The sequence below is a fragment of the Magnolia sinica genome, chromosome 13 (genome assembly GCF_029962835.1).
Source record: "Magnolia sinica isolate HGM2019 chromosome 13, MsV1, whole genome shotgun sequence".
NCBI lineage: Eukaryota > Viridiplantae > Streptophyta > Magnoliopsida > Magnoliales > Magnoliaceae > Magnolia > Magnolia sinica.
Window position 1 is genome coordinate 18,655,180 of NC_080585.1, and position 27,648 is coordinate 18,682,827.

Genomic DNA, 27,648 nt, shown 5'->3' on the forward strand with positions numbered 1-27,648 from the left:
TATATATCTCACTAATCGGGGATATTAAAGTTGATTTAGTAATTAAATTAAACCCCTATAAATACCCTGTATAGGTATTTTTGAATTAAAGTTGATTCAAAATGTATATAAAGCAACCGATGTGTTTCATCCACGCCATCTATTTTTTCATATCATTTTAAGGCTTTATAAAAGAAAGCACACTACGAGAATTAGTGATCGAATGTCCATATATTAAAAGCATCTTACATCCCACTGTAATGTTTATTTGTCACTGAACTTGTTAATTAGGTAACAAGTAGGTTATATAGACGTGGATGAAAGGAAAGTACAAATATCACTTGATCCAAAGCTTTTGTGGCCCAGGAAGCTTTTACTTGAGATCTGGATCTACCTCATTTCTTTGGATGATCCCATAAAATGAGATGAAAAATTGGATAGACGGCATGGATGAAACACATACATCATGGTGGGGCCCACATATCACTTACCAGAAGCCAGTAGCTTCACTAGCCAATCCGCGTCCATATATTGCCGCACAACGCGGGTCCTCTCTTCTCGCGGAAGTTTTCGTCATCATCTGACCGTACGAAAGGTGGGAACCATCGCTAGATCACCTGATGGTCCGTTCATAACGGAAAGGAATTGGCTGCTGCCCCTGCCACCAGCCAATGGCTAGTGATCGGTGCTATGTGGGCTCCACCATGATGTATGTGCTTCATCCATGCCGTCCACCTATTCTTCCATATCATTTTATAATATGAGCCCAAGAATGAGGTTGATCGAAATCTCAAATGGACCGCACAGTGTTGATTGAACGTCCACCGTTAAAAACTTATCGGGGGAACAAAAGTTTTGGATCAAGCTGATATATATTTTTTCCCTTCATCCAAGTCCGTTTGACCTAATCAACGTGTTAGATGTCAAATAACCATTACAGTGGGCCCTAGTAGGTTTTTAATGGTGGACATCCAATCACTACTGTTTTCCCACGGTGTGGTCCACCTGAGATTTATATCTACCTCATTTTTTGTATGAAGCCCTAAAATTATCTTTCAAAATGGATGGACGGCGTGGATAAAACACATACACCATGGTGGGGTCCACATAGCACCGACCACTACCTACCTAGCTCGTGGCGGCGTGACTTAGCCAAAGTGCGTCTGTTCATAACACGCTGCACCGTGAAAATCAATGGAAAGCTGATAGTAGGACTCGATGTACGGGTGTAGCAGTCCTAATGAATGGACGGGAGCGGTTTTTCTCTAGGGGTCTTCATGGTATGCCCACCGTTTAACGGTCCGGATTTCTTTTTAATGAAGTGACACATTAGCAGAAAATAAAACAAAAACGTTGCACGTGAAACGCAGCATACAAAACAGCTTGCGAACATTTCTCGCGGAAACAGATCGGTTTCGCTGCCCAATCACACGCAGCACGTGTGCCGATGTGGAACTCACGTGGATAAGATCTGATCTTTCCATTAGGTAGGATCCACCGTTGATATTTTTATCTGGTCTAAAAATCAGGCTACTTCAGACCTTAGGTGGGACACGTCGTACAAAACAAATGGACGGACGAGAAATATTGTTTTAACCGTCAGCTAACTTTCGTCATGATTCCTTTTTCCCATTTCCTTCTTCAGAAAAATCTCTCTGTAATAACAGTTTTCGGTTCTCTTCTAAAGAGGATAAAAGAGGGAAGAGAGAGAGATTTCTTTGAATTCAGTAACGAAGTCAAGCAGCGGCAGTAGCAGCGGCGGCGTCTGCTGCTGATGGGCGACGATAGATCGTTGATTACAATGGCTAGCAGAGACAGAGATCGAGAGCTCCTCATACCAGTTGCTGACTCCGTCGAAGACGATTCCGGATCCAAAGCTTCTTCTTCTTCCGCTGCTGCTTCTGCGGCTTCGCATGGTAGAGAGGTCAGATTTCTCTCTCTCTCTCTCTCTCTCTCTCTCTCTCTCTCTCTCCCCTTTCATGTCGTTCAATCTATTGTTGAATTAGGATCAGTACATGGTATTTCAATTCTGTGATGAGTTTCCAGAGAACCCTTTTCACCGGTTGGATCGGATTTGTCTCGGCAGTTCTGGATGGGCATCTTTTTTCCTTTCTAAAATTGAAAATTCCATTTTTCACATTCGGTGTGTGTGTGTGTGTGTTTTATTCTCCTTTATTTTTGTTAGGAGGATGATTCGAAAGCGCCATTGATTTTCATGAATGGGTTCCTTCAAACCCTTTTTTAATATGGTGGGCCACTTTTGTTGTTTTATTGGAATTATTTAGGACCTAATTCATCAATTTTGTCAACTCTTTTTTTGTTCTTTTCTTTTTTGCTGTGGAGGTTTTTGGTTGAAAACAGAGTTCAGTCTTCTTGAATTAGCTTCCTCCGTATCCTTAAATTTATTTATTTATTTATTATTATTATTTTTAATGTGTTTTGATCCTAGTTGTAAATCTCATTTTGGTTTTACTACTGGAAAGGATTGTTTTGTTCTTTTTCCTTTTTTACCTGTCAAATTGCACTAAAAATATATTATTTTTTAAATATTATATATATATATATATATATATATATATATAAAGAAGTAAAATGATATGATGAGTCATAAGAGCTTAAATAATGCATGCTAACACAAAATACAAACACTTATCCAGGTAGATCCAAAATCCTTGAAGAGTGACAAAAAAATTGTAAAATTAATATGACATGGCACCAAGTCAAAGGTTCTTTGAATGATTTTTAGGTCCAGTTACTGTGGAAGGTGATTAAAAAATGCTATAGTTTGGGCCTCCAGCAAGTGTAGCATAAAGAATTTTAAAATATGAATGACTTCACCAAATCCAGGTGAGTCATGAGGGGTGTCTTTTCTATATTTATAACCTCAAAGAGAATTTGTTAGAACTTTCTGTAATAGTTTTGGAAACTATCCCATAAGAAAGGAAAAGAATATTACACAATATTTTTTAAAGTTGTATGAGAATTGTCACATATATCAATTTTCCCTGTGATCTTTGGACACATGAGTAGCAGTACCATCTTGATTTGCTTCTTCTATATGCTGATTCAAACCGTGCCGAGGGTTGGGCCAAAGGCCAAGTTCGTCCTGTAACTGTTCAAATGATTGGCAAGGCAATGGCTTAGTGAAGATGTTTGCAACTTGATTATCGAAGGAGACAAACTGAGTTACTAAAGATCCAAGTGCTACCTTTTCCCATATGAAGCGGCAGTCTATTTCGATATGTTTGGTACGGACATGCAAAATAGGATTAATCGTCACGTGTAATGCTGATAAGTTGCCATTGAATATGTTAGGTGGTGGACGTAGGACATCATGATCTACCCTAGATGTGCGGAATTAGAATTTAAGATAAAACACAATAAATAATCAATTTTCAACGTGGTTATTCATCACAAATAAGAATTATCTGAACGAAAACTCATCAATGATTATGACCATCCGTTACAATAATGTAGTATTAAAGATTCAAATCTGAAAAGTAGATTCTACGAAAGATATGACTTTCATGTCTCACATGGGTCAATTTAACTACCTAATATGATGATCTAATCCTTTAACAAACTGTTAGATCAAATATGATCATTAGTTGGGGACGTTTGAATAGATCAAAGAAGTAGGAAATTCACAAATAGAATTTTAGATTTTTTTGCAAATAAACTATATGGAAGAAAGAAGAAGTAAGAAGAAGATTATATTGTTTAACCAGATAAAGAAAGTACGAGGAGTAGAAGGAGGAAGAGGAAGGTCTCACACTCGGTTGTGGAAAAACTCCGTAGATTTATTCTTTTTTTCCAAAACAAATCAAGTAAAATGTTTAGGGCTTAATTCCCTTTAAATAGAACTTGCAAATAAAAGGAAAATACTAAAATATCCATAGTTAGATTAGAAACAACCTAAACAGGAAACTAACAAAAGTCTTAGTTTAGAACAACCTAAGTAGGAAACTAACAAAAATAGAAATTTCTTAAGACTAAAATTTTCTGAAAAGCAGGAAATTAACTAAAATGAAAATTTCTAAAAATAGGAATATCTGAAAATAGAAATTTCTAAAAATATGAACGTTAAAAAATATAAATTTCTACAATAGAAAATTAACATAAGACTAACAAACTAAAAAATAAATAAATCTGCAACAAGCTTTTATTGATCTTCAATCTCATCCTATCCATAGTGATGCTTGTGGGGCTTGCTTCCGTCGACGATAAACTTTAAACGGTTGGATATCCTCATCAGTGGTTGACTCAAATACAACCCAATATCACACAAGACGAAGGATAGCTAGGTAACCTTTGCAACAATAGAAGCAAGAGCTCGATATTCTACCTCGATACCAGATCCTGTCATAGTGGGTTGTTTTTTCGCACTTCATGAGACACAATTCCCAACAAGATAGTTACAATAGCCAGTGGTTGATTGACGAGTCAACGGACACTTGCCTAGCCAACATCTGAGAGGGCATAGGGAACCATTGGATTTTTGGATAAGAGAGAATGCCATGATCAAGCATACCTTGTATATAATGGAGAATACATTTGACCAAGTGAAAGTGAAAATTAGTTGGTGTCTGCATGAACTGACAAACATAGTCGACACTATATGAAAAATTGAGCCTACTAAATGTTAAGTACTGAAGTCCTCCACAATGCTTTGATAAAACCGTGACTCAGAGAATGGGAATCACCATGTTGCGGAGACTGAAATTTTGTTATTAAGGGAGTAGAGATGGGCCTATAGTCCACTTGAGCCCGCTTAATGAGCTCAGAAGCATATTTAGTTGGACTAAGGAAAAGGCCACCTGTGAACCGTTTCACTTCCAACTCTAAAGAAATAATGGAGAAACTGAGATATTTCATGGCAAACTCTGCCCCCAGTTGTTGAATAAACTTGTCCAGAGAAGCTGGATTATTACCTGTCAAGATGATATCATCCACGTAGAGTAAACGAAGCAAGGTACCAAGCGAGCTATGACAGATGAAAAGTGATGAATTGAATGAGCTGAGAAAGAACCCAATAGATAGAAAATAAGTGCTGAAGTGGTTGAACCATGCTCGAGGGGCTTGACGAAGCCCATGGCTTGAGGAAAAAAACAAATGTGGGCTGAGAGGGATCTTTGAATCCTGGTGGCTATTCCATGTAAACAAGTTCACCCAAACGCCCATGGAGGAAGGCTTTTGTAATGTTTAACTGTCGAATATCCCAAATCCCAATTATGGGCTAGTGCAACAGTTAAGACAATCTGAATTGTAGAGGGTTTGATAACGGGAGATTTTTTATTTTTTATTTTTATTATTATTGAAAATCAATGTCAAGTTGTTTTTTTTTTTTTTTTTAAAAAAATTAAATTAAATTAAGCCCTTTAGCGACAAGTTGGGCTTTAAAATATTCCAAGGACCCATCTGATGAGAGCTTAGCCTTGTAAACCCATTTACAACCTACCAAGTTCATTGTAGGTGTTCTGGGTACAAACTCCCAAGTCTCATTGTGATGCAGAGCGGCAATTTCCTCTTGCATTGCAGATAGCCATCCTGGGTGTTTGAAAACAGATTTTATTGTCTTGGATTTAGTTGAAATGGCGTTGGCAATTAATGTGTAATCAAATGAGAAGTACTTGGATTGGGCTTGGCAGTACCAACCTGAGATCATGTCACCATTGTTTAGCTCATGGGACCACTAATAGAAGCTTCGGCAACAGTGGTAGGTCTCTCCTGGATACTACCAACAATAGGCACCGTTGAGGATGGTGAAATTGAAATGGAGATAGGTCTTTCTATCACTGATGGTGCAGTTGAGGAGTCAACCGTCATAGAGTGAGTTGGTCCTTGATAAGTAGATGGATGTGAATCATGTGATGGAGAAGATTCCTCCACTGTTGAAAGAGGAGAGATAAACGGTGGTGATGAGATATCATTCAACTGATTGGCTGCACCTATAATCCATTTAGAAAAGGTTGTGATTTCCTTATTGGTATTTGTTGGTGAGAAAAGTGGGATCCCTAAACGGAAATGTCACCTCATCAAATACTACATGTCTGGAAACATAGACATGGCGTGCAGGTGGGAATAGCAACGGTAACCTTTGTGACTTAGGCTATAAGCTAAGAAAATGCAAGGCAATGAACATGGGTCAAACATTGATTCTATCCATGAATCAAGTCAAAAGAGTTCGTTTGTTTTTGGGTTCCCCGAGGTTTGTTTTTGCACAATCCCTGAAATAGGGAAACATTGGCAACCAAATATACGAAGAGATCCTTAATTCAGTTTACTGTTCATCAATTTTTTATAAGGAGATTGCCATTTAAGAACACGAGATGGTTGTTGGTTGATCAGCCAAATTGCAATCCCAATGGCTTCGACCCAAAATTTTCCAGGAACACCTCCATAGAACATTATTGTCAAGCCATGCTCAGTAATATTTCTATGCTTTCTTCAGCTAGTCCATTCTACTTGGGTGTGTGGGGACACGACATTTGGCATCTGATTCCATGTTTGAGAAGATAAGATATAAAATCCTCATCTTTAAATTCACCCCCACCATCTGATTAGAGGACTCATTCATTTTCCAAACTGTGTATCAGTTTATTTATGAAAGGTGATAAAGCACTGTTGAAAATCTGACTTAAATTTTAATGGAAAGTACCATGGAAATCGAGTGCATGCATCCACAAAAATGATGTAATATTAAAATGCTGATGAGATAGAATAGGAGGTGCTCTCTATAAATCACAATGTATAACAGAGGGAGGTTCATCCCAATGTTCATCATAAAGTAAATACAATAAGCAACATGCCACAGCCATTTGACAACTACAACAAACTTTCTTAACTTTATTATTAGCATCATTCTTGCTCATAATTAGTTTATTCTTCTTCAAACAATCCACAACATGCATGTGAGGGTGACCTAAGTGTTGGGGCCAAATCTCATCGCTCTCCACTCTATACTGAGTTGAGAAAATGTTGCTCCATTATTTGGCTGCAAGGTGTGTGAACCACCACATCTATTGCCTGTTGTAATCACTTGTTTGGTTGTATAAAAAAGCTAGTTGACAAAAAAATGAACCCATAAGGATAGTCACTTGTCTGTTGACTCACTAATAAAAGGTTCTTTTTAATCTCTGGAACAACTAAGACGTGATTCAAATGCAAACGATGATTTCCCAGGTCAATGGAGGTATGTCTTTTATGAGTAATATCGAGAGCATTTCCATTCCCAACAAGGATCTTGTCAGAACAAGTATAATGGTGGAGTGAGTGAAGCTCATCGACATTTGTAGTCATGTGAGCAGATGAGCCGGTAACAAGAAACCAAGCTCAATCATGGCTATCTGCCAATGTTATAGTAGCAAGAGCCTGGGAAACATCCTCAGGCTGATAAGTGTGGTTGAACTGGTGCCAACGACGCATCGCCGAATGGTTTGGTTTGCCACAAATTTGACGAACAACTCCTTTCTCTCTTTCTTGCTTACCAACCGAATCATTCTTGTCTTTCCATGAGTTGGGTTTTCAAAAGAAGAAAATTGAATGGAGTGAGTTTAATGGAGACAAAGTTCCCAATGTTTAGTGTGGAAGGATATAGGTACTTGAACCCGGATGAGAGAGATGAAAAGACGAGAGTTGCCATTACAATGAAGAGGGAAGTAAGAAAGAGGAAACGCTGAAGATGAGAATGAAAAAGATGTAGTGAATGACTCACCTTGGTATTGGCTTTGATACCATAAAGAATTTTAAAATTTGAATGGCTTCACCAAATCAAGGTGAGTTGTGAAGGGTGCCTTTTCTATATTTATAACCTCAAAGAGAATCTGTTACAACTGTATAAGTAATAAGTTTCTGTAACAGTTTTGGAAACTATCCCATAAAGAAACAAAAAGAATATTACAAAACATCTTTTTAAATTGTATGAGAATTATCACTTATATCAAGTGTCCTGTGATCTTTGGACACGTGGGTAGCAATACCATCTTGATTTTCTTCTTCTATCCATGGAAGCTCTCCTTCCTTCTAAACAAAATCAAAGAGATAGTTTTATTTGGGATAGTTGAATTCAAGCATTCATCGAGGATGCCGATACCATATATGTTCTGGCCAAGGTCGTTACTGCTTGATATGTGTTATATATTGCAAATGAATATTCATTGCCTTGATGGATCGTGCTCTTGAGTGGTATTTTCTTGAGTTATAAAGTCTATTTCTTTGCTTATACAAAAAAGAAAATAAAAAGTTACATGCCATGCATTGAATGGTTAATTAAGAGGAGGAGTGAGAGGGAGAGCCCTGGATCATAAGTGGATGGTTGCTTAACTCGTCAATGACTTGTTTTTTTCACATGAGGAAAATGTATACAATATCCAAACCACTTTGGACTGAGCAGAAAATCCTAACCCTTAACTAGGAGGTGTTTAAGTGAAAAAATTGGATAGTCAAAGGAACTTCCATCGACTTTCTCTGATAGCGATCTATTTCCATTCCATCAAAAGCTTTCGCATAGAGAATGGTTAGGATTGTTAGGCCAGTGCGATTTTTGAGGTGAGGCCCATGCATGGTGTAGCCTGCCTGATGATTAGTTCAGGTCTGATGAATGTTTGCCATGTGTACAGGAAGCAAGTCATTGATGCGTTAAGCTAAAGAAAGTAACAACACCATAGTCCAGTCCAATAGGAAAATCCTGGTTTCATATGTTTTTAAGCAAAAATGGCTGGAAATGGAAAAGAAAAACCTTCCCGGTAAGTTTCCTTAAGCTGTCGTTTTGGAATTCTGACATGTGACCTAGGGAAGATTCAAAGATATGACCTAGGGCAGATCCAGATGTGTGAACTTGGGCAGTTCCAATCGTGTAAGCATGGCCTGTTTTCAGCTGTAAACATGGTTTAAAGTTCCATTATAACGTATCATAACAGCGAGGAACCAAAACTGTTATGCTTGATTTGAAAACCCCTGGGTAAAAGAGGATGGTTGATATCCGTTGGGCAGCTGATTGTAAATTTTTTGCCAATCTACCATTTAATCCCAACTCCAAAGTTCTGGAAGAAAGGCTAAGATGGCGGTGATGATAATTTGTTGGGTGTTTATGTTGATACAAACCATCAAACTATCACTACACTCACAGCTGATAATAAGAGCATTTTGAAGAGAAAATCTTTTAACTTTGCTAGTCTTGAATATGTTAATATAAATATGCTAATACTATTAGATAATGTATGCTCTTGTGCACTTTGGTGGTAGCGGTACATCATACATTAATTTTTTTCATAAAGTTTCAACCTTACTGTGGTGGTTATTCGCAAAAATTCTGCATTTTTTGCTCTGCATATTCTTTTTGCAGTTTTGTTGGGAAAGCTTTGCATGTGATTTAGCTGATCATTTCTTTAATATGTAGGCATTTTATAAAGTTGTTCGAAGCTGGGCTTCAAAAAAGTTCATGACAGGATGGTAAGCATCCTTTCTTAGTTTGTGTATCAATTTAATGTCTTTTCTTCTACTTCTATCTCTATGTCATCGTATGTATAACTGAATGTTGTTTATCTGTCTCCACGTTGAACTTTAGCTATTTTATTTTGTGTTTTCTACAGTTGAATTCTGTTTTACTTATTCAATTGCTTATATCATTTGGTTTTTCTCTGTTATAGGTAACTTGTACACAGCTTCTTCTTCTTCTTGTAGTTGCACACAGCTTATCTGACAAGCTTTTTTCTTTTTGAGTTGTTATGTTGCTTTTTTTCCCCCTCTACCTGTTCAACTGGAAATACTCATAGAGACCGAGTGCTGTATGACAAGGCCAGATAGCGGCAGCAGGCAGTAGCCTACCTCGCCATTTTGAGGCAATATAGAGGGCAAACATGAAGGTGGAGAGAGTGGAAACCGGGTGGTCAACTCCCTCTCTTACCATGTGATTGCTGCATGGCTGCGGCAGCCAACTTTGTCGCATTTACCTTTTCGCATGACAAATGCATTTTGCAGAGAACTGTATCTGAGTTAGGGTTGTTGACTTCAACATTTTGGTTGAACCCGTTTTATAATTATGTTCCGATTTGTATCCTCATTATCATGTCACAACTTCAAAAAATAAGGAAACTCATCATGCAAAAGTAGTATTTATTTACTTGTTGGCCTAAACACAAGTAGATTGTCTTCTTATTTTCATCTTGCAATTGACAAAGTTTAGTGGTGAAAGCTTCACCCATAATTGGGAAAACAAGGTTATGGTTTGTAGTATAATTACCTCATACATGGCCAGGATGATCGACGTGGTTTGCTGTTTGCTGCATTTCCCAATGAAACTAGGGGAGAAATAACCTAAATTGGTTTAGTTTGCTAAATCTTTTTGCAATTCGTGCGGGGTGGGGGCAAAGTCTTTACCAGGGAAAAAAAAAAGGTTGCATTAGTGTTCACAATTAAAGAGTTATGACATCAATTCATATTCTAGGGGAGTGCAGGATGTTGTGCTGGTAGTCACAGTTCACAGGTTGTTGTTTGAGTCACTTGTAAATCGAAATAGTTATGTCAAGTTTCGGGATTCTTAATTGTAGGTTGTTGGTAGTTGTTGTCAGCTACATGTTATACAGTGTCATTTACCATACAACCCACTCAATTGATCTTCTCTTTTCACTGGATAAAAGAAACTCTCTTCAAGTATTTTTTTTAAAAGAGAACCTGGAAATTTTTTCACTTATAAGTGACTTGCTTTTTGTACATGGGGCAAACACATACAAGATCAGAACTGATCATTTGGCAGGTTCGACTTTTGGTGGGCCAAATTCCAAAAAAAAAACACCAATTCAAGCTTCTTAACCCTTGGATTGGTGGATGTTTTAGGGAAAAATGTACAATTAAAGTAGCTTTGTTCAACTTTCTTTAACTGTCCTTTTCTCTCCCAAGGGTCTTCCAATTGAGTGGTTAGGATTGTTAGATCAATGTATTTTTGGGGTACAGACCATTGAAGGTATATCCTACCTCATGAGTGGTTCATGTCTTTTACATGTTTGCCACATGTAGAAAAATCTAGTCAATGATAGGTTGAGTGAAAGAGTGTTAAAACACCATATCTAGCCCTTCTTAAAAATGGTCATGATATTGTTATCATCTGACATGGGATTATGATTTACAATAACTAGTTGTTAGATGATTGGCTCTTCTTTTCTGTTTATGGTCTCTGCTTGTCCTACATACCTGCTGTTTTTTCAAATTCCAAGATTTTTATTTTTTTATTTTTTTATTTTTCTGGATATCAGATTGATCTTCTGGTGAGGGGAGTGTATATATCTCAAACAAAAAGAGAGCAGGATTTTAAGAGAGGCTAAGGGTGTATTTGGATACTCAATTGGCCTGAATTGAAACTAATATGGAGAGAATGACCCAAAGGTCCAACCATTTTATTTATTATGATGACTGACCTTTTTAACTGCATTTCCATGTGTTTCAAGTTGGACTTGAAATTATATGAATTACACTTTGTTGGCCTGTTCCTCAATTGAATGGAGTTTGGCTAACCCACTGAGGTTTTCTGGACTTTACTGAATTGAGTTATTGCAATTCAGTACAATTGAGCACCCAAACCCAGTCTAGATGTCACTGGATGGCCATTGAACAAGAATCTAGGTCTTTGGAGATCAGCATACATTATAGATAAGATCTTGAATTTATCTTGAGATTTATACTATTTCTGTATTCATATATTAATTTGGGCCAATGAGGTTGCCAATTTCTCCTCTTAATAAATTCTTTATTATCCAAAACAGGAGGTTGTCAATTTCCTTGCAAAAGCAGCTCGTAGACAATCAATACGTATTGAGCTAGATCTCTACCTTGTAAAGAGTGATATATTTTGTGTGCATGTGTCTCCTTGTTAAGAGTAGTACTACATTATAGTTATAAAGTCTGTTGGTCTTTTGGGGCTAACACCTAAAGATCATTGCCTTTGTAATCTCATCGTCAATCTATAAGTTGGTTTCTTATTAGACAGAAGAACAATATGTTTCTCTCTATCTAGGCTTGACACAATCTACACATATTGAATGGGTCATAAAGAAACTAAACCCATTGACATTGATATTTGAGTGAATATATTTAATGATACTGCTCATGCTCTTCATGGTTGGTGCTGAACTGCTCACTGTTTTGGTGTTTTGCAGTGTTATCTTGTTCCCAATAGCGATCACTTTCTATATCACCTGGTGGTTTATACATTTTGTGGATGGATTTTTCTCCCCAATCTATGTTCATCTCGGAATCAATGTCTTCGGTACGGTGATCCTCTCTCCCTCTGTGTGCGTGCGTGCATATTTGACAAGTTGTTAAGACATTTTTTTAAAGGCATCTTAAAAAGAATTCCTATACAAACAATATATCTCTGCTTGAAATGTGCATTCTCCATGCTTCTTACTGATTGGCCCAGATGCCCCCCTGAAAGCAAAACTAAGTTTCTCAATGTTGAGTCTGTGAAAGAAAACGCTTTGAACTTTTTAACTTGTTGGTAAGGCTTTCCTTGTAAGATCATAGGTTGGTGTGATGATCCTCCATAAAAAGCTTTCTACTATTTCTCTATTATGTTTCGTAGTCCTCAAGGGCTAAATATTAGCTAAATATTAGAGCACCTTTACATGCATTAATATGAAATATGTGGTTTTTTAGGTCCACTCATGCTAGCCTGGCACATTTGTCAGATATCCTAGTCGTACATCAGGTAGGTCTCCCCATGAAGATTATCTGGCCCAAAAATCAGGCTGATCTACTCCGCAGACTGTCCACATTTTACATTGATTGTGGGCTATTGTCATGTTTTAATACAAACATTGTTTAGTTGATTGGCCTGATTCTTGGGCCAGGTTATCTACATGGTGGAGCCCACCTGATGCGCTGCTTAGGTGTTTCTCATATGTTCCAAGTTGGCATTGTGACCACATGTAGATGCATGCATCGGCTTCGCAAAACTCTATTAAACTGATGTAGGACGTGGCACAAATACATTCCTAGCATGGTTGGACCAAAAGAGGCCAAACAGAAGCGGTAGTAATCTGTCAGATCTGTGCCCAATGCTACTTAGGGCATGACGTAATTGGACCCCCAGACACATCCAGTTCGAAGAAATTCACTCCGGATAGGAAGAATTGCTGTTTAAAATATGAACCGTAAATTGGCCATAACTTTTGATCCAGGTATCGTTACGGGACGCACGACCTATCAATCTTTACCGTAACAGGCCATCTGGGGTCAACCAACCCACGCTGTGGGTTGCATCTATCCATTTAAGGAAAATTTTACTATTTTTAGTAGTTTTGATTTTTGTCGTATTTTTAGAGTTTTATTTATTTAGAAGTTTCTACTTTTGATTAATAACAAGTTTTAGAAAGAGTCTACTTAGTAATAGTCTTTAATTACGAGTTTGCTATTTTAATAACTTTCTATTTTTGGCAAATTAGGCTTTAGACAAGTTTTACTATTTTAGGTAACTTTTGTTAGGGGTTAGAATTTTGCTATTTTTGGTAATTTTGACTTAAGAGTTTTATTTTTTCTTTATTAGTCATGTAATTGAGAAATCATACACATTACACAATTATTTCAATAAAATATTTACGTTTTCTCTTATGATTTCTGTGGATTCAAGAACTACCTTGTGGATTCATGGTTTTTAATTACTTGAGGAAGACGTTGATCTTTCTCTTATTATTTCATGCTCTTCCATGTGTTAGTTATTAAACACTCCTAGAACTCAATGCCTTCTTTGTTGGGATGAGATTTGTCGTTATGTTGCAAGTAGAATGGATGGAATGATTAAAAGATCATGAGAGAAATTGATAGAATCAGATCTTTTTATCCCAAAAATCTGAAACTTATTAATAGATGCAATGTGTTACATAAACAGCGACTAATGTAGAAGTTTCTGGAAAAAGGGGTTACTTTCCACATTTTCAAGTGGTAAATTTCCGTAGCAAGGCTCGATATACTTGTTTTTCCCCTTTTGCTCCATTCCATGTAAGGTGTTGAGTGCTATGATCTTCGAAATTCCACATGGATGTCCATTGACGCAATTGGGCAATGATTTGAAAAAAACATGTTGCATAAAGTATTAGCTATTTAGCTCCTATTAAGTATGAGATAGGTTGATGTTTATCTTGATTAATAGATCACATTAGAAGTATAGAAACAACAAATGAATCAGAGGAATCATAAGGTCCTCATGCATTAGGATGCATATATTGTCTTGCACCCATTTCATAAAAGTGGGGCTAGATTTGATGATCTATACCATTCATCTAAGGGCCTAGTGGATGGAGAATGCCCCAAAAATATTCTAGATTGGAAGAAGACACTTGGGGGTTGCCTCCCAACAATTTGGGGCTCGTTTTTAAATGGTAGATTGGCAGAAGTTATACAATTGACTGCCTACTATATATTCCTCTTTCACCAGGGTTATTGGAAGAGGCCATGTGGAAGGTTCATGTTGACACCACTAATCTACCAACATGGTCCCACCAATATTGATGCATAGCCCAACTATTGAGTAAAAATTTGGAAAAAGCTAGAGAGGAACATCTCATTGAAGACCTCAGGGTAAGTAGAAATGGCATGGTTGCATATCATCTATGAGAGGGAGGGAGGGAGCCCGTAGGTAACAATCTAGCGGCAATTATGGTTGCAAGACAGGTTCTCTCCAGACTACCTATCTTGGGCTTCCTCTATGTGTGGGAATTCCTTCCAAAAGCTTGTGGGATTCAGTGATCATCATAATGGAAAGGAGGTTTTCCACCTGGAAAGGGAGGTATTTCTCCTTGGGTGGTAGGTTGATGCTCATAAGGCAACAGTGGCTGCCGTGCCAGTGTTTTGCACGTCTCTTTTCCGATGTCCTGCTAGCCTGTGAGTTGGAATAGAAAAAAAATTGTGCAATTTTTTTTTTGGCAAGGATTGGGTCTAATCACAATTCACAAGTTCCGTCTTTTGGATTGGAAGTGTGTGGACTGACTTCCCAAGGATGTGTCAATCTATAAAATGATGACGCCTTGCTAGGCAAATGGATGTGGTGTTTCTCTAACGAACAGTCCACGCTTTGGAGGAGAGTGTTGGTGGAGAAATATGGCATCTACAAGGATGGTAGAAGCATCCCATCATCACTAGATATAGAAGCTCCAGATGTGGGTATTGCATCCATGGAATTAGTTAATAGTCCCAGGAGTGGCCTTCTATGTTGGCAATGGGTTGGGTATAAGGTTTTGGGAGGATTGCTGGTGCGGGGAATCCCTATTGATGCCTTTTCATTGCTTCTATGACATTGTGATGTATAAGTAGGCCACAGTTAGGGAATACTTTGAGGTTGTAGGAAACCAAGTTGTTTGGACCTTGATCCTATTCGAATACGAGAGGTAGGGTTCATGAATCACACGCATGTTCTTTCCCAGGCGAGGATCAACCTCTTTAGGGTGGACACTGCACATGTCATTGGGATCCCTTTCGTTCTTTTTTCAGTAAAATCTTTTGTACTGTCAGATGTCGAATGAAGGTGCCTTCGTAGAGTGAACCTGCTGTATTTGGAAGCTGAAAGCTCCTTCTAGGGCCATCGACCTTGCAAGGCTAGCAGGTTGGGATCATTTATAAAAGGTAGATGATTTCTGCAAGAGGAACATGATCCTAGTAAATGGCATGTGCCGAAGGGAAGCTGAAGATGCCAACCACCTTGTCATTCACTGCTCTTTCGTTGTTGCTGATTGGAGATGGTGTTTTCAACAGTTTAACATGGTTGGGTTGATGCAGTGTTCCATCTGACAGCTTGTCAAAGCCTGGAGAATGTGTCTCCCTTGCTGGAAGCATAGACTCATTTGAGATTTTTCGTGGTTGTATTCCAGGCTACCTGGAAAAAGAGTAACAATCACACTTTTAATAGTAATACGTGTTTACTTCTTGGTGACAAGTAATGGAGTTAGATCCCTTGCTTGCTCATGGGCAGAGGCCTCAGGATTTCTTTCCCCATCATAGCCCAAATGCTTCTCCGTTTCGTTGGTCGAATGTCTATTCTAATGCGTTAGCTCTGTGATGGCCTTTGTTGTTGTTGTTGTTGTTGTTTTTTAAAATAAATAAATTCCCATTACTGATAAAAAGAAAAAGGGAAAAAAAGAAAAGAAAAAAGACAGATTCCTCAAAGCTTGCATTTCATTACCTTGGTTTATCATTCAAAAGATAGGGAATTTTATGAGGATGTTTCTGATGGAATCAGAATTGGGTTGGATAAAGTGGTGGTTTGCTCCGGAGTATTATGTGATTGTTGCATTGCTATGAAACTTGAGGTGTAAATTTTATTATATAGCTATTCGATAGGCTGCCTATGTGGGGCAAATTTTTTGGCAGCAGTTAGTAGCATGAGCAAAGATTAAGATATGCAGAGATGTGGATGTTGAGATGGAGATGTGGAACACTCGGAAGTATGGAATTAAGAATCAGGCATCTGAAACAGCCTAGGAATAACTGATGGAAAGCAGATCGATGGAAAGCAGAGATGTGGATGTTGAGATAGGAGGTTAACTGATGGAAAGCAGATCGATCTGGTTCTGTCATGTGCAAAGAAATTAGAGATGGCTCTGGTGAGGAAGGGAACATTGATCAGGATTGAAGGGCCTGAAAAGAGAATAAGGAGAGTGCTTACAAGACTTGGATTGAGGTGCTTGCAAGGGACGTGAATTATGAAGGCTTGTTCACTTGCCAAGGATAGGGCCTTAGGGCTGACTGTCGAAATAGGACAGGTAAATTGACCAAATAGATGGGCGCGCACACATGCACACAAAGAGAAAGGGGAACAAATAAATAAATAAATACATACACACACATACATATATACAAATAATAAATAATCACCAAAGAAGGGGGAATGGGTTCCCAATACAAAGGGCAGAGAGTCTCAGCCCCCTATAGCAGATGCAAAGGCGAGGTAATTTGCCTCACTACCTACTTGGTTAAACAATATTCGTAGCATGAAGCTAAGGATTCCAATTTCATTAAAAGGCAAATCCTAAATCCCACAGCTTGGCACATGCCTTTTGCCTGTCCAACAATGACAAGCAAATCACGTTACTCAATGACCTTTCCTGTTGGAAGGACCTGATAATTCCTCTGCGAATAATACCATAAGACAGAATAATTGTTCTTTTCTCCTTCTTGAAAGTTGTATTGAGATGTCTCCAACTCACTTGTCTAACACGGGTGAACATGACAACTTTTGGAATATGTATGGTCCTTGTTGCACAGGTGTCATTTAATTTTGCGTTGTAGCAGTTTTATTGTGTTTCTTATCTTGCCATCCTTTTCCTTATTTGTAGTTTCACTTGTTTTTTTTTTTTTGGTTAGGACTCGGTTTCGTAACTTCCATAACATTCATCTTTGTGATTGGGGTGTTTATGTCATCATGGCTGGGGGCATCTGTTCTTAGCCTCGGGGAATGGTTTATCAAGCGGATGCCGTTTGTTCGCCATATTTATAGTGCATCCAAACAAATCAGTTCTGCCGTATCACCTGGTATTTATCCTTGATTTTCATTCTCTTTTCATTCTTGATCCAGGTCTACAGTACTAACGTTATCTATCTAATACAGATCAGAACAGCCAAGCCTTCAAGGAAGTGGCCATTATAAGGCATCCACGCATTGGTGAATATGCCTTTGGGTTTATAACTTCATCCGTCATTCTTCAGGTATGAAATGGATTCCTAGCTGTATCCAGTGTTCGAAATATCGGTATCGTGTTACGTATCGCATTCTTGGGATACAGATACGTATCGGTTATCGCTTGGGATATATCGGTTGCATCGTGGAATGTATATCTGTTGTTGGAAACATGGGGAAACATTGGGAAATTGGTTGAATTTTTCAATGAAACTTCGGTGATTGTTAAAAAAGACATCAATACACATTTATAAATTAAAATATTACTAAAAATAAGTATTCATAATAGGTTTTCTTTTTATTGGGGTCCTAATCTATGCGTTGTCTAACTGAATTGATGCAAGTATATTCAATGTCTATTCATATAATTTATAAATGTAAGAAGACGTGTGGAAACACAAGCAATACACTCAAAAGCAAAAGAAGAATCACTAGATTAGGTTACATACATGTTTGATTTGATGTTTGGACACAAAGATTGCAAACGATTTGCAAGAAAATAGGAAATTTTGATTTTTTTTTTCAATTTTCCACAACTCAGCCCATCTCCTCCAAATCTTGAAATTGAAGCTCCCAATCCATGATATATATATATATATATATTATTTTTTTTTCATGTAAAACATGAAAAATCATGGATTTGTAACAATTTGACACTAATTTAACATGATTTACAAAAAATAAAAGGACTGAAATTCAAAAATGCTCACCAGATTGAACATGTGAAATATATCTCACTACTTATGCGTTTCGTATCGCACTGGTGGGATACAAGATATATTGTGGGATATATCGGCCGATATCGTCAATATTTAAAACACTGGCTGTATCTATTACCATGTAAAGTATGAGAGTAACCTGACTATTTCGGAGAAAGAAAAAAGGAGAAGAGAATACTTGCCTTTGGGAATTTGAAATGATTCCTAGCTGTATCTACTGCCATGCATAGTTTGAGAGTAACTTGACTATTTCGAAAAAAGAAGAAGAAGAGGAAAACTCACCCTTGGGAAAAAGAAAACTACCTTGATCATTTGAGTAGTAGTTGATTCCTAGCTTGATTATTTGTACGAGTGTCAAGTGTGATATTGTTTTAGATTGGACTTATGTTTGATACAGCGGTGGTTGTATGAGAGTAACCTGACTATTTCGAAAAAAGAAGAAGAAGAAGAAGAGGAAAAGTCAACCTTGGGAAAAAGAAACTACCTTGATCGTTTGAGTAGCAGTTGATTCCTAGCTTGATTATTTGTATGAGTGTCTAGTGTGATATTGTTTTAGATTGGACTCATGTTTGATACGGAGGTGGTTGTGCTTTCTCAGTTTTAGCTATCTTGAGTCTTTTAAATAAAATTGTCACCAATAGGAAAAAAAAAAAAAAAAAACATTGAGTACAAACTTGTGTGGCCACTATCATAGATTGTATGCTTAGATGCTTGATCTGAAAATTACACAAAAAGCATATCTAATGTGGTCAATCATAACTGAATCTAACTACTTGGATGCTTGTTCTGACCATTACATATAAACTTGCGGCCATCAGATCTCTAACCCAGCCCAGTAGATTGAACCTGACATCTAAAATAGTTGATGTGACTGTCATGTGAGCTTGTTGTCGTTGGATATCTAACTTGGCCTCTGTAGACAGATTCGTTTCATATGCTCGATCCGATCGTTGCCTATGAACTCATGGTTGTTAGACATCCAATATGACCATCAATGATCGGATCTGATCACTTATATATCTGATCCAGTTGTTAAGCACAAAGATTTGGGCATAGGATATCTCATTCATTAATAAAAAATGAGATTTAACTTTGTTAATGCTCAATCCAACACCATTGAAGATTTGATTAATCCTCTATGTTATGTTTAGGTTAGGGCACCTCTTGATGTATAATTGGAGGTGTTTCTTTTTAATGTAAACTAGGGGTATGGCATGTGCAACACATGAGTGAGTGGATAAAGAGAAAATGAGAGAGAGATTAGGAGGGGAGAGAGAACAAAGGAGAGAGTTGGAGGGAAAGGTGGAGGCTACACACAGGTGTGTGCTACATATAGAGAGGGAAAGAGATAAGGGAATGGTGGGCAACCCCTCATTGTTTCCCTTGTTGTGGTCCACTCAAGTCCTTAATCCTTCTAATTTTTGGGTTGCCATCCTAAAATGAGCGGGTGCAACATATGTACTGAGTGGATGTCATACAGTCATTGGGGTGGGCCCATAGAGCCTTTGTCCCATGGTCTCTCTAGTTAGACACTTCTTGCCGACTACATGCAGAGAAGTGGAGAGGTTAGTGTGGGCTATGCACATTAAAAGGAGTGAAAGGAAGCAATTTCGATGTAGGTTGTTCACAGGCCTTTGTGTCATAAAATGACTAAAATCTGAACTGTCCCTTGCCATCCAATTACATTTTCAATGACGATTTTACCTTCTAATAACCGAAGCCCCTAAGATTAATTGCGAGGGCAAAAATGTCCAAAACCATTTGTGTTATATATAAGTATAGATAAATGGAACTAATTAATGACTAGACCACCCTAGATGTGCATTTCTCTACAACATAACAAAAACCCCTATACTAGGGGGGAATTTGATGTCGATGGATATTCACATTTGTGCATGCAAATATTTAAATGAGAACTAAAAGTTTTTACGATTAAAAAAATGTTGTTTTGAGCTCTTCAATTACATGTTACACAACTCTTGTTTTGTGGATTTCTCACTTTCATACATGCACACCAAATGTATGCATATTGAAAGTTCATCGAAAAAAATGTATGGATATTGAATGCTTGATAACTAACTTACATAATATTATAGCACTTGGTTCCCTTTTTCAAGGATAAAATATTATGTTTAAACAATATATGGGTATTTGACTGGCTTGGAAAGCATCATCTAGGAAAACAATATGTGCTTTTGTCGATTTCTAGAAGATGACTATTTACACAATACATTTTTCATCTCCTCTTCCTATTTTTTGGAAGTGACAAAAATATTCTCATTGTTGCCCAATCAGAGGCAGATTCAACATTGAGGTCTTGGGTACAAGTCCACCTTCATCATCATCATCATCATCATCATCTACTTAGGGTTGGCTGCATGAATTCTTTTCTGACATTCCACTCTATCAAGGGCCATAACTTTAGTTAGACCACAGTTCATCATATCTTTTCTTACTACCTCCACCCATGTCTTTTTAGGCCTTCCCCTTGCGTTATTAGAGCCTTCAACATCTACCTATTCATTCCTTTTAACTGGTGTAGTTCTTAGTCTCCGTTGCACATGACCAAACCATCTACACCTACTTTCCCTCATTTAATTACCTATTGGTGCTACTCCTAAATTCCCTCGAATGCATTCTTTCTAATTCTATCTGTCTTGCTACTCGTCAATCTCAACATCCTCATTTCAGCTACACTTATCTTATGAACGTGTTGTTCCTTAACTGCCCCACATTGTATCCCATAAAGCATGGCTGGTCTTATAGTCATCCTATAAAATTTCCCTAGTTTGAGTGGTACACAACGATCACATAAAACTCCAAAGGATACATCACCATTTCTTCCACCACGCCTGAATTCTATGGGTAGCATCCTTCTTGATTTCTCCACTCGCATGAATTATCGACCTAAGATATCGAAAGTGGTCATTTTGGGAAGCTTCTTGGTCTGCAATCTTAACTAATTCCTCATTCTCACTTCTAGGGCGTGTTTGTTTTTTCAATTACATATGTAAATGAGGGTAAATTGCTAATAATGACTTTTGAAGGGTGTTTGTTTAAGAGGGAAATACACATGCAATTAGACCTTGAAAACAATGTCCAAGTGCATGAAATCCAACACATATGGGGTACTATTAAAATCCATGGGTCCCAAAGTGATGTATGTGTGTGATCCACGCCGTCTATCCGTTTTTCCATCTAATTTTAGGGAATGAGCCCAAAAATGAGGTAGATTGGAAGCTCAAGTGGACCACACCGCAGGAAACAAGGTGGTTAATGGCGTCGACCATTCAAAATTGAAACCTTTTTAGGGCTCATAGGGATGTGTATCTATCATCCAACCTGTTCACAAGATCACACTAACATTAGCTTGATCCAAAACTTCTATGGCCCCCAAAAAGTTTTAACGTTGGGTGTTCAATTCCCACCATTTCTTATGGTGTGGTCCACTCGAGTAGGAAAATAGCTTCAGCGAGTGATTTTCTAATACATTCGTCTCATGCCGTATCTTTGCTCTTTTTCCAAAGTTTGATAGTATGGCTTGTAAGTTTAATCCCATGATAGTTAGTGCGGCTCTGTATGGTTCCTTTATTCTTCTAAATAGGTACCATAATAATTCTCCTCCATTCGTTTGGCATTTTCTTCGATCTTACAATCTCATTGCATTATTTTGTTTACCAAAATAACCTGTAGTATCTGCTATACATTTCCAAACCTCTATTGGTATGCCATTTGGTCCAATGGCTTTTTCTGTTTTCACCTCTCTCATTTGTCAATGCTTCTTTCACTTTAGAAATCCTAATCCTACGGAAGGAAAGGAAAGGAAAAGAAAAGCAGTACTGTTTGCAGGGCAATCTTGTCAGTTTTGGATTATCGTGCATATCTATCATTGAGAACCTGGACACTTAAATTAGTTAAGCTTCGTTAGCTTATACTTGTGCATGTCTGCATGCATGCATGTTTGTAATCTTTATAACGGTGCATCATGTTGCTGTATTTACATTGTCCACACCATGTTTGCTTGCATGTATGTGCAGATTTTTTCTTTTAATATATGAACAATATTTTACCATCTTTTAGAACATATCCAGTGCTAAATGTTTAATATCTAAGTCAATTTGCAAGAACTCATTCTCTGAGACTTGGCATGTGAATGCGAGATCTGGACTCTTCATCTGTGGCACCCTAAATTGGATTGCCACCCACCAAAATCATGCCATTTAGATGATCCTAGCCAGAAATTGGCGGATTCTTGCTCATCAAATGTTGCTAGTTGGTTGGAAATTTTCCTAGATGCCCATTTTAATCATGAAGAGTCCTCTGATCTGTCTAGGATCATCCAGTGAGTGTGATTTTTGAGATACACTCTGTCTGCGATAAGCCCCAATAGATGGAGGGTCTGAATATCATGCACGTTTACCACATCCATGGATATTGGATGCTAGATAACTTAAATAACATTGGTCACAATGGACCTCTCTCACAAATTATTTTTTCCTCAAATGTTCTGATTATTTTTCTTTCTTGACATATTTCTTTTGGCATTCTGAATCCATGAATTGGTAATCCAGAATTATTCCGGCGAGGAGGAGCTTTGTTGTGTCTATGTACCCACTAACCATCTTTACCTCGGCGATATATTTCTTATCAACTCCAAAGATGTAATTAGGCCGAATTTATCAGTTCGTGAAGGAATCGGTAAGTGTCATGTTCCTTTAATCAGCCTCATCCATTTCTTTTGTTACTTGGACACTTAAAAACAGATGACCTAGGCCATAACTATCTAGGCTAGAAATCATGGCCCTGTTGCAGATGGAACATAGCCAATAATACCCTGACCAGGTGATGTGACAATCTTATATTTGCCATTGAATTTGATACATGAACCATTTTCTTTTTGGACTGTTTTTTGTGGCCACCAGTTGGATGGTTAGTATCATCCAGTCAGTGTGGTTTTTGTAATATGCTCCATCCACGATGAGTCCCAATTTTTGGAAGGTCTGGACCGATATAAATTTATGCCACACTTACAATGGATAAATCACCTCAATTTTAAGAGAGGAGAACAACGCATAGGGAGTCTAGCCCTTGTCCAGGTTTCTGTGGATATATCTGTACACGAGCAACATGCCCATGTTCTTCGTGCACAATGCAGGAACTTAGTTTCTAGCAGCCCTTCTGCTGTTGCATCATTTGAGTCTAATGTATTGTGTTTGCTTGTGAATGTAGAGATCGTAGTCTCCGGCGGCATGTCGATGCCCCAGATCCTGACAACGGTCAGCTCAAATACCATACAAGTGGATAGAACTAGAGCTAGCCGAGTCTGAAAAAGTTGACCTGCAGTTGTCTTTGTACTTCCAATCCCCTTGATTTGAGCTATTGGGATGGCCCACATGATTTGTTTATCTATATTTCCAGATTGTGATAGTTGGCCGGATTCTGATGGCATGTAACATCATTTTATGGGTTTCGATGAGGTGCAAAATTCAACGAAAGTGGTTTCAGATATTATGGGTTGTTTGGCTGTGGAATTTCTTCTCAAAGAATTAACATATTTTTTCCTACTTTTCCACTTGTATTTTTTCATGATTCGTTGGCCAAGCATGCCCATGAAATGAAGTTTTGTGATGTAGAATCTAGACTTGTACATGTGCATGGTTGAAGTCTTCAGCCTGATCATTCTTTGATTTCAATCTGATTTTAGCGTGTACATGATCCATGTGTTGCAGCGACTGTTGGATTTTGATTTCCAAGTAGCTGCTATTCTTGGTGTTTGTGCTCTTCTTTAGCGTGTGTGTGTGTGTGTGTGTGTGTGTGTGTGTGTGTTTTCTTTTCCTCCTTTTCTATGCATGCCGAATGTCACAGATTTGCAAACTCCGTAGCACTCACTCGGGTGACACTTGTGCATTACCCCAACACTACCTGAATCAGCTCAGCTCCAATAATTTTGAGGTTTTTCTTGGGATATTATTGGGAAAATTTTGCCAATAATAAAATATTTACTGCAAATTAATAAATAAATGAAAGTTTAAGTATATATTTAAATAACAAATTCTTCAAGGTTTTTACTATTTTTTGAGTAAATATCATGATAATTAAAATCTGCTGAGATTTTTAAAAATCTTGCACAAATATTGCAATAATTTATTTTCAAATATTTTTCATGATATAATCACGGCATTTTCCAAATGTTAGTGATATTTGTCACAATCGCTCCAACTTGCACTAATAAGTGTTAGATGCTAGGCGTGTTTGGAATGCGGGATTAAATGGTATGGAATTAACACCATTATTGCACAATGATTGCATGTGAGGAAATACCATGGTATTTTGGCCGTTCAATTCTATGTTTGGGATCAAAATTTTCTTTTGGGAAAAACACCTAACCTGCTTTTGTGTATGCATATGCAACTCGAATTTCACCTATAAAGGGCGCATATGGGGGGACGGCCTGGAAAAACACATGTATTAATGTGGGGCCATAGATGTACCATTAGAAATCCTGCAGCATTTACTATTGGTAGTGGATGATATGGTACATGTATTAATTCATTAATTTGGGTCCTTTTGCTCGGGTGGTAGACTCTCAGGAGTTTCAACACTTGGTCAAGGGTTCGAGTACCCATAGGTGGTGAAATTCCACTAGCGTGAGTGTGTGAGATGTGTGTGCGTGTGTTAAAAAAAATTCAAAAAAAAATAAATCATTAATTCAATTCTTTCTATCATTTCCAAATGCAAATGAAATTTGTATGGGACTAAAAGCAATTCCATACCATGTAATCCTACATTTTGGCCTTAAGAACTACTAAGAAAGTAAGAGAGCCTGAGAGAATGCAAAAGAGTGGAGTGGGAAAGCTTCCCTAGCATCGAAGGAGATAAGATTATAGTTAAGAACTATAAGAAAGTAAGAGAGCCTGAGAGAATGCAAAAGAGTGGAGTGGGAAAGCTTCTCTAGCATCGAAGGAGATAAGATTATAGTTCAAGTTCCAAATGTGGTAAAATTTCCTTCATACAGATCTAAAAAGTATCTTGGCCCTTTTCATTAATGATCCACATAGTATTATATGACATTTAACGAGTTGCTAAGAACACGTAGAGAAAGCTTATATTATTTCATACTTTTTCTAGTTACTAAAATTCACTAAAGAACCTTCGAACATTCTAAATGCTTTTTTCTAACAAAAGATTTGTTTGGTAAAATTTATTTTTTGCACTTATCACTAAAACTAGCTATTTTCAATAGTTTTCCTTGATTAAGATTTTTTGGCAAAATTAAAATACTGAGTATTTAATTTAAAATTTCATTGAAAAAATTAGATTTCTTTTTTGCTTTTCTCATTTGACTTAATTTTTTTAGATTTTTTTTTTTTTTAAAAACTTTTCTCTTTAGCTTAATGCTTAATGTTGAAAGTGATAAGTGATTTCAAATTATTTTTTCTTCTTCTAAATAACAAATTTACCTTACTCTTGTAACATGCCAAAGAGGGTAGAAGTTTAATTGACGTGGCAAAGTTCTTTGCCCCATCTTAAGGTACGTGCAATATCCACACCATTCATCCATTTTGTTAGATCATTTTAAGGTATGAGGCAAAAAATTAGGTGGACCCAAAGCTCAAGGGACCACACCATAGAAAGCGGTGGGATAATGACACCCAGAGTTGGAACCTTCCTAAGGCCCACCAGGTTGTTTATTTGCCATCAAATCTGTTCATAAGGTCACATATACCCGGATGAATTGAAAACACAAATATTGGCTTAATCCAAAACTTTCGTGACCCCAAGAAGTTTTCAATGGTCGATATTCAATCTCCACTGTTTTCTCTAGTGTGGTCCACTTAAGCTTTTAATCTGCCTCATTTTTTGAATTGCTACCTAAAATCATCTAGAAAATTGTATATATGAACGGTGTGGATCTAACACATATATTACGGTGGAGCTCATAGAACTTTGCCGCATCAAAACCGTGGCCAAAGGCTACCGACGACAATAGCGGACGAGGGACGCGGGTTGCCAACTGACGTGGTCAGGAGCTGGTGGCTAATAGACAGTGCTCCTAGGGCCCACATAATGCATGTGTTTTATCCGCACCAACAACCTATTTTTCCATATCATTTTACGCCATGAACTAAAAACTGAAACATATCCAAATCTCAGGTGGACTACACAATAAAAAAGTGATGATTGAAGCCCACAATTAAAATTTTCCTAGGAGCCACTGTAATGTTTATTTGCCATCCAACCTATTGTTTAGGTCACACAGCTGGATGAGTGAAGGAAAAATACAAATATCAGCCTCATCCAAAACTTTGATGGCCCACCAATAAGTTATTAATAATGGGTGTTCAATCACCACTGAATCCTGTGGTGTGGTCCACATGAGATTTGGATCTTCTTTTTTGGACTCATGCCCTAAAATGATCTAGAAAAATAGATGAATGGTGTGAATAAAAAACATGCATCATGATTAAGGGTGTACACGAACCCGAGCTAGCTTGGTTAGCTCGCTTGACTTGATTTGACTGGGTTCGAAGCTGAGTTCGAGCCGAGTTGAGCTGATTTTTTGAGCTCAAAAATGAGTTCGAGCTGACCCCATCTCGACTCAACTTGGATTGAACCCAACTCAAATTGAACTCGGATTGAACCAGTTTGGTGACTCGGTTACTTTGATATTGATGTTGCTCACCAAGTGTTTGATGAAATGACTCAACCAAGTGTGGCTGGTGGCAAGTAAGGTATATATATGAAACAAATACCCTTTTTTTTTTTTTTTTTTACTTTTTTCTTGATTTTTATGTTGCTTAGAAGGTGTTTAATAAAATACCTATAAAATCATTGTTGTTGTTTTTCATATAGTAAGATTTTGAAGGTACAGTCCACGTGTTTGTGAAAATGCTACACATGCGAACCCGGCTCAAACTTAGCTTGAACTCGGCTTGAATTGGCCCGAGCTGTTGACCGAACCAAGCCTAGCTAGCCAATCAGGCTCGAGGACCGAGCCAAGCAGAGTTCAAGCTGGGGTCAGCTAGTGGCCGAGCCGAGGCCAGCTTGACTCGCTTCAAATCAATGTACACCCCTAATCATGATGGGCTTACAGAGCACTGTCCAAGCAATGTCAGTAGACAATCCACAGGACCGGATTAGGTGAGAGTCCGGCCTCACCCAAGATGGTGCGTCCCTTATCTATTCTCCATCCACGCTGTCCATCTGTTTTTCCATATCATTTTAAGGCATGATGCCAAAAATAAAGAAGATCCAAATATCTGATGGACCATGGGAAAAAGTGGTGATTGA

At 37.8% G+C, this 27,648-nt stretch overlaps 1 protein-coding gene across 1 annotated transcript; it reads left to right on the forward strand.

Moving 5' to 3' along the window:
• Positions 1-1,607: 1,607 nt before the first annotated feature.
• Positions 1,608-23,921, forward strand: LOC131223069 (protein CONTINUOUS VASCULAR RING 1-like). The gene is made up of 7 exons (XM_058218356.1): positions 1,608-1,903; positions 9,377-9,429; positions 12,129-12,238; positions 17,326-17,493; positions 17,570-17,667; positions 22,929-23,055; positions 23,587-23,921. The coding sequence occupies exons 1-7, from the start codon at positions 1,754-1,756 to the stop codon at positions 23,682-23,684; spliced, it is 804 nt and encodes a 267-aa protein (XP_058074339.1). The 5' UTR covers positions 1,608-1,753; the 3' UTR covers positions 23,685-23,921.
• The last annotated feature ends 3,727 nt before the right edge of the window (positions 23,922-27,648 follow it).

What these genes read in the sequence shown, in the direction of transcription:
- LOC131223069 (XM_058218356.1), top strand. Translation starts at nt 1,754, where the DNA reads ATGGGCGACGATAGATCGTTGATTACAATGGCTAGCAGAGACAGAGAT. An exon ending in CAGTTCTGCCGTATCACCTG is followed by an intron (nt 17,494 to 17,569) that starts GTATTTATCCTT and finishes TATCTAATACAG; the next exon opens with ATCAGAACAGCCAAGCCTTC. An exon ending in CTTCATCCGTCATTCTTCAG is followed by an intron (nt 17,668 to 22,928) that starts GTATGAAATGGA and finishes TTGGTAATCCAG; the next exon opens with AATTATTCCGGCGAGGAGGA.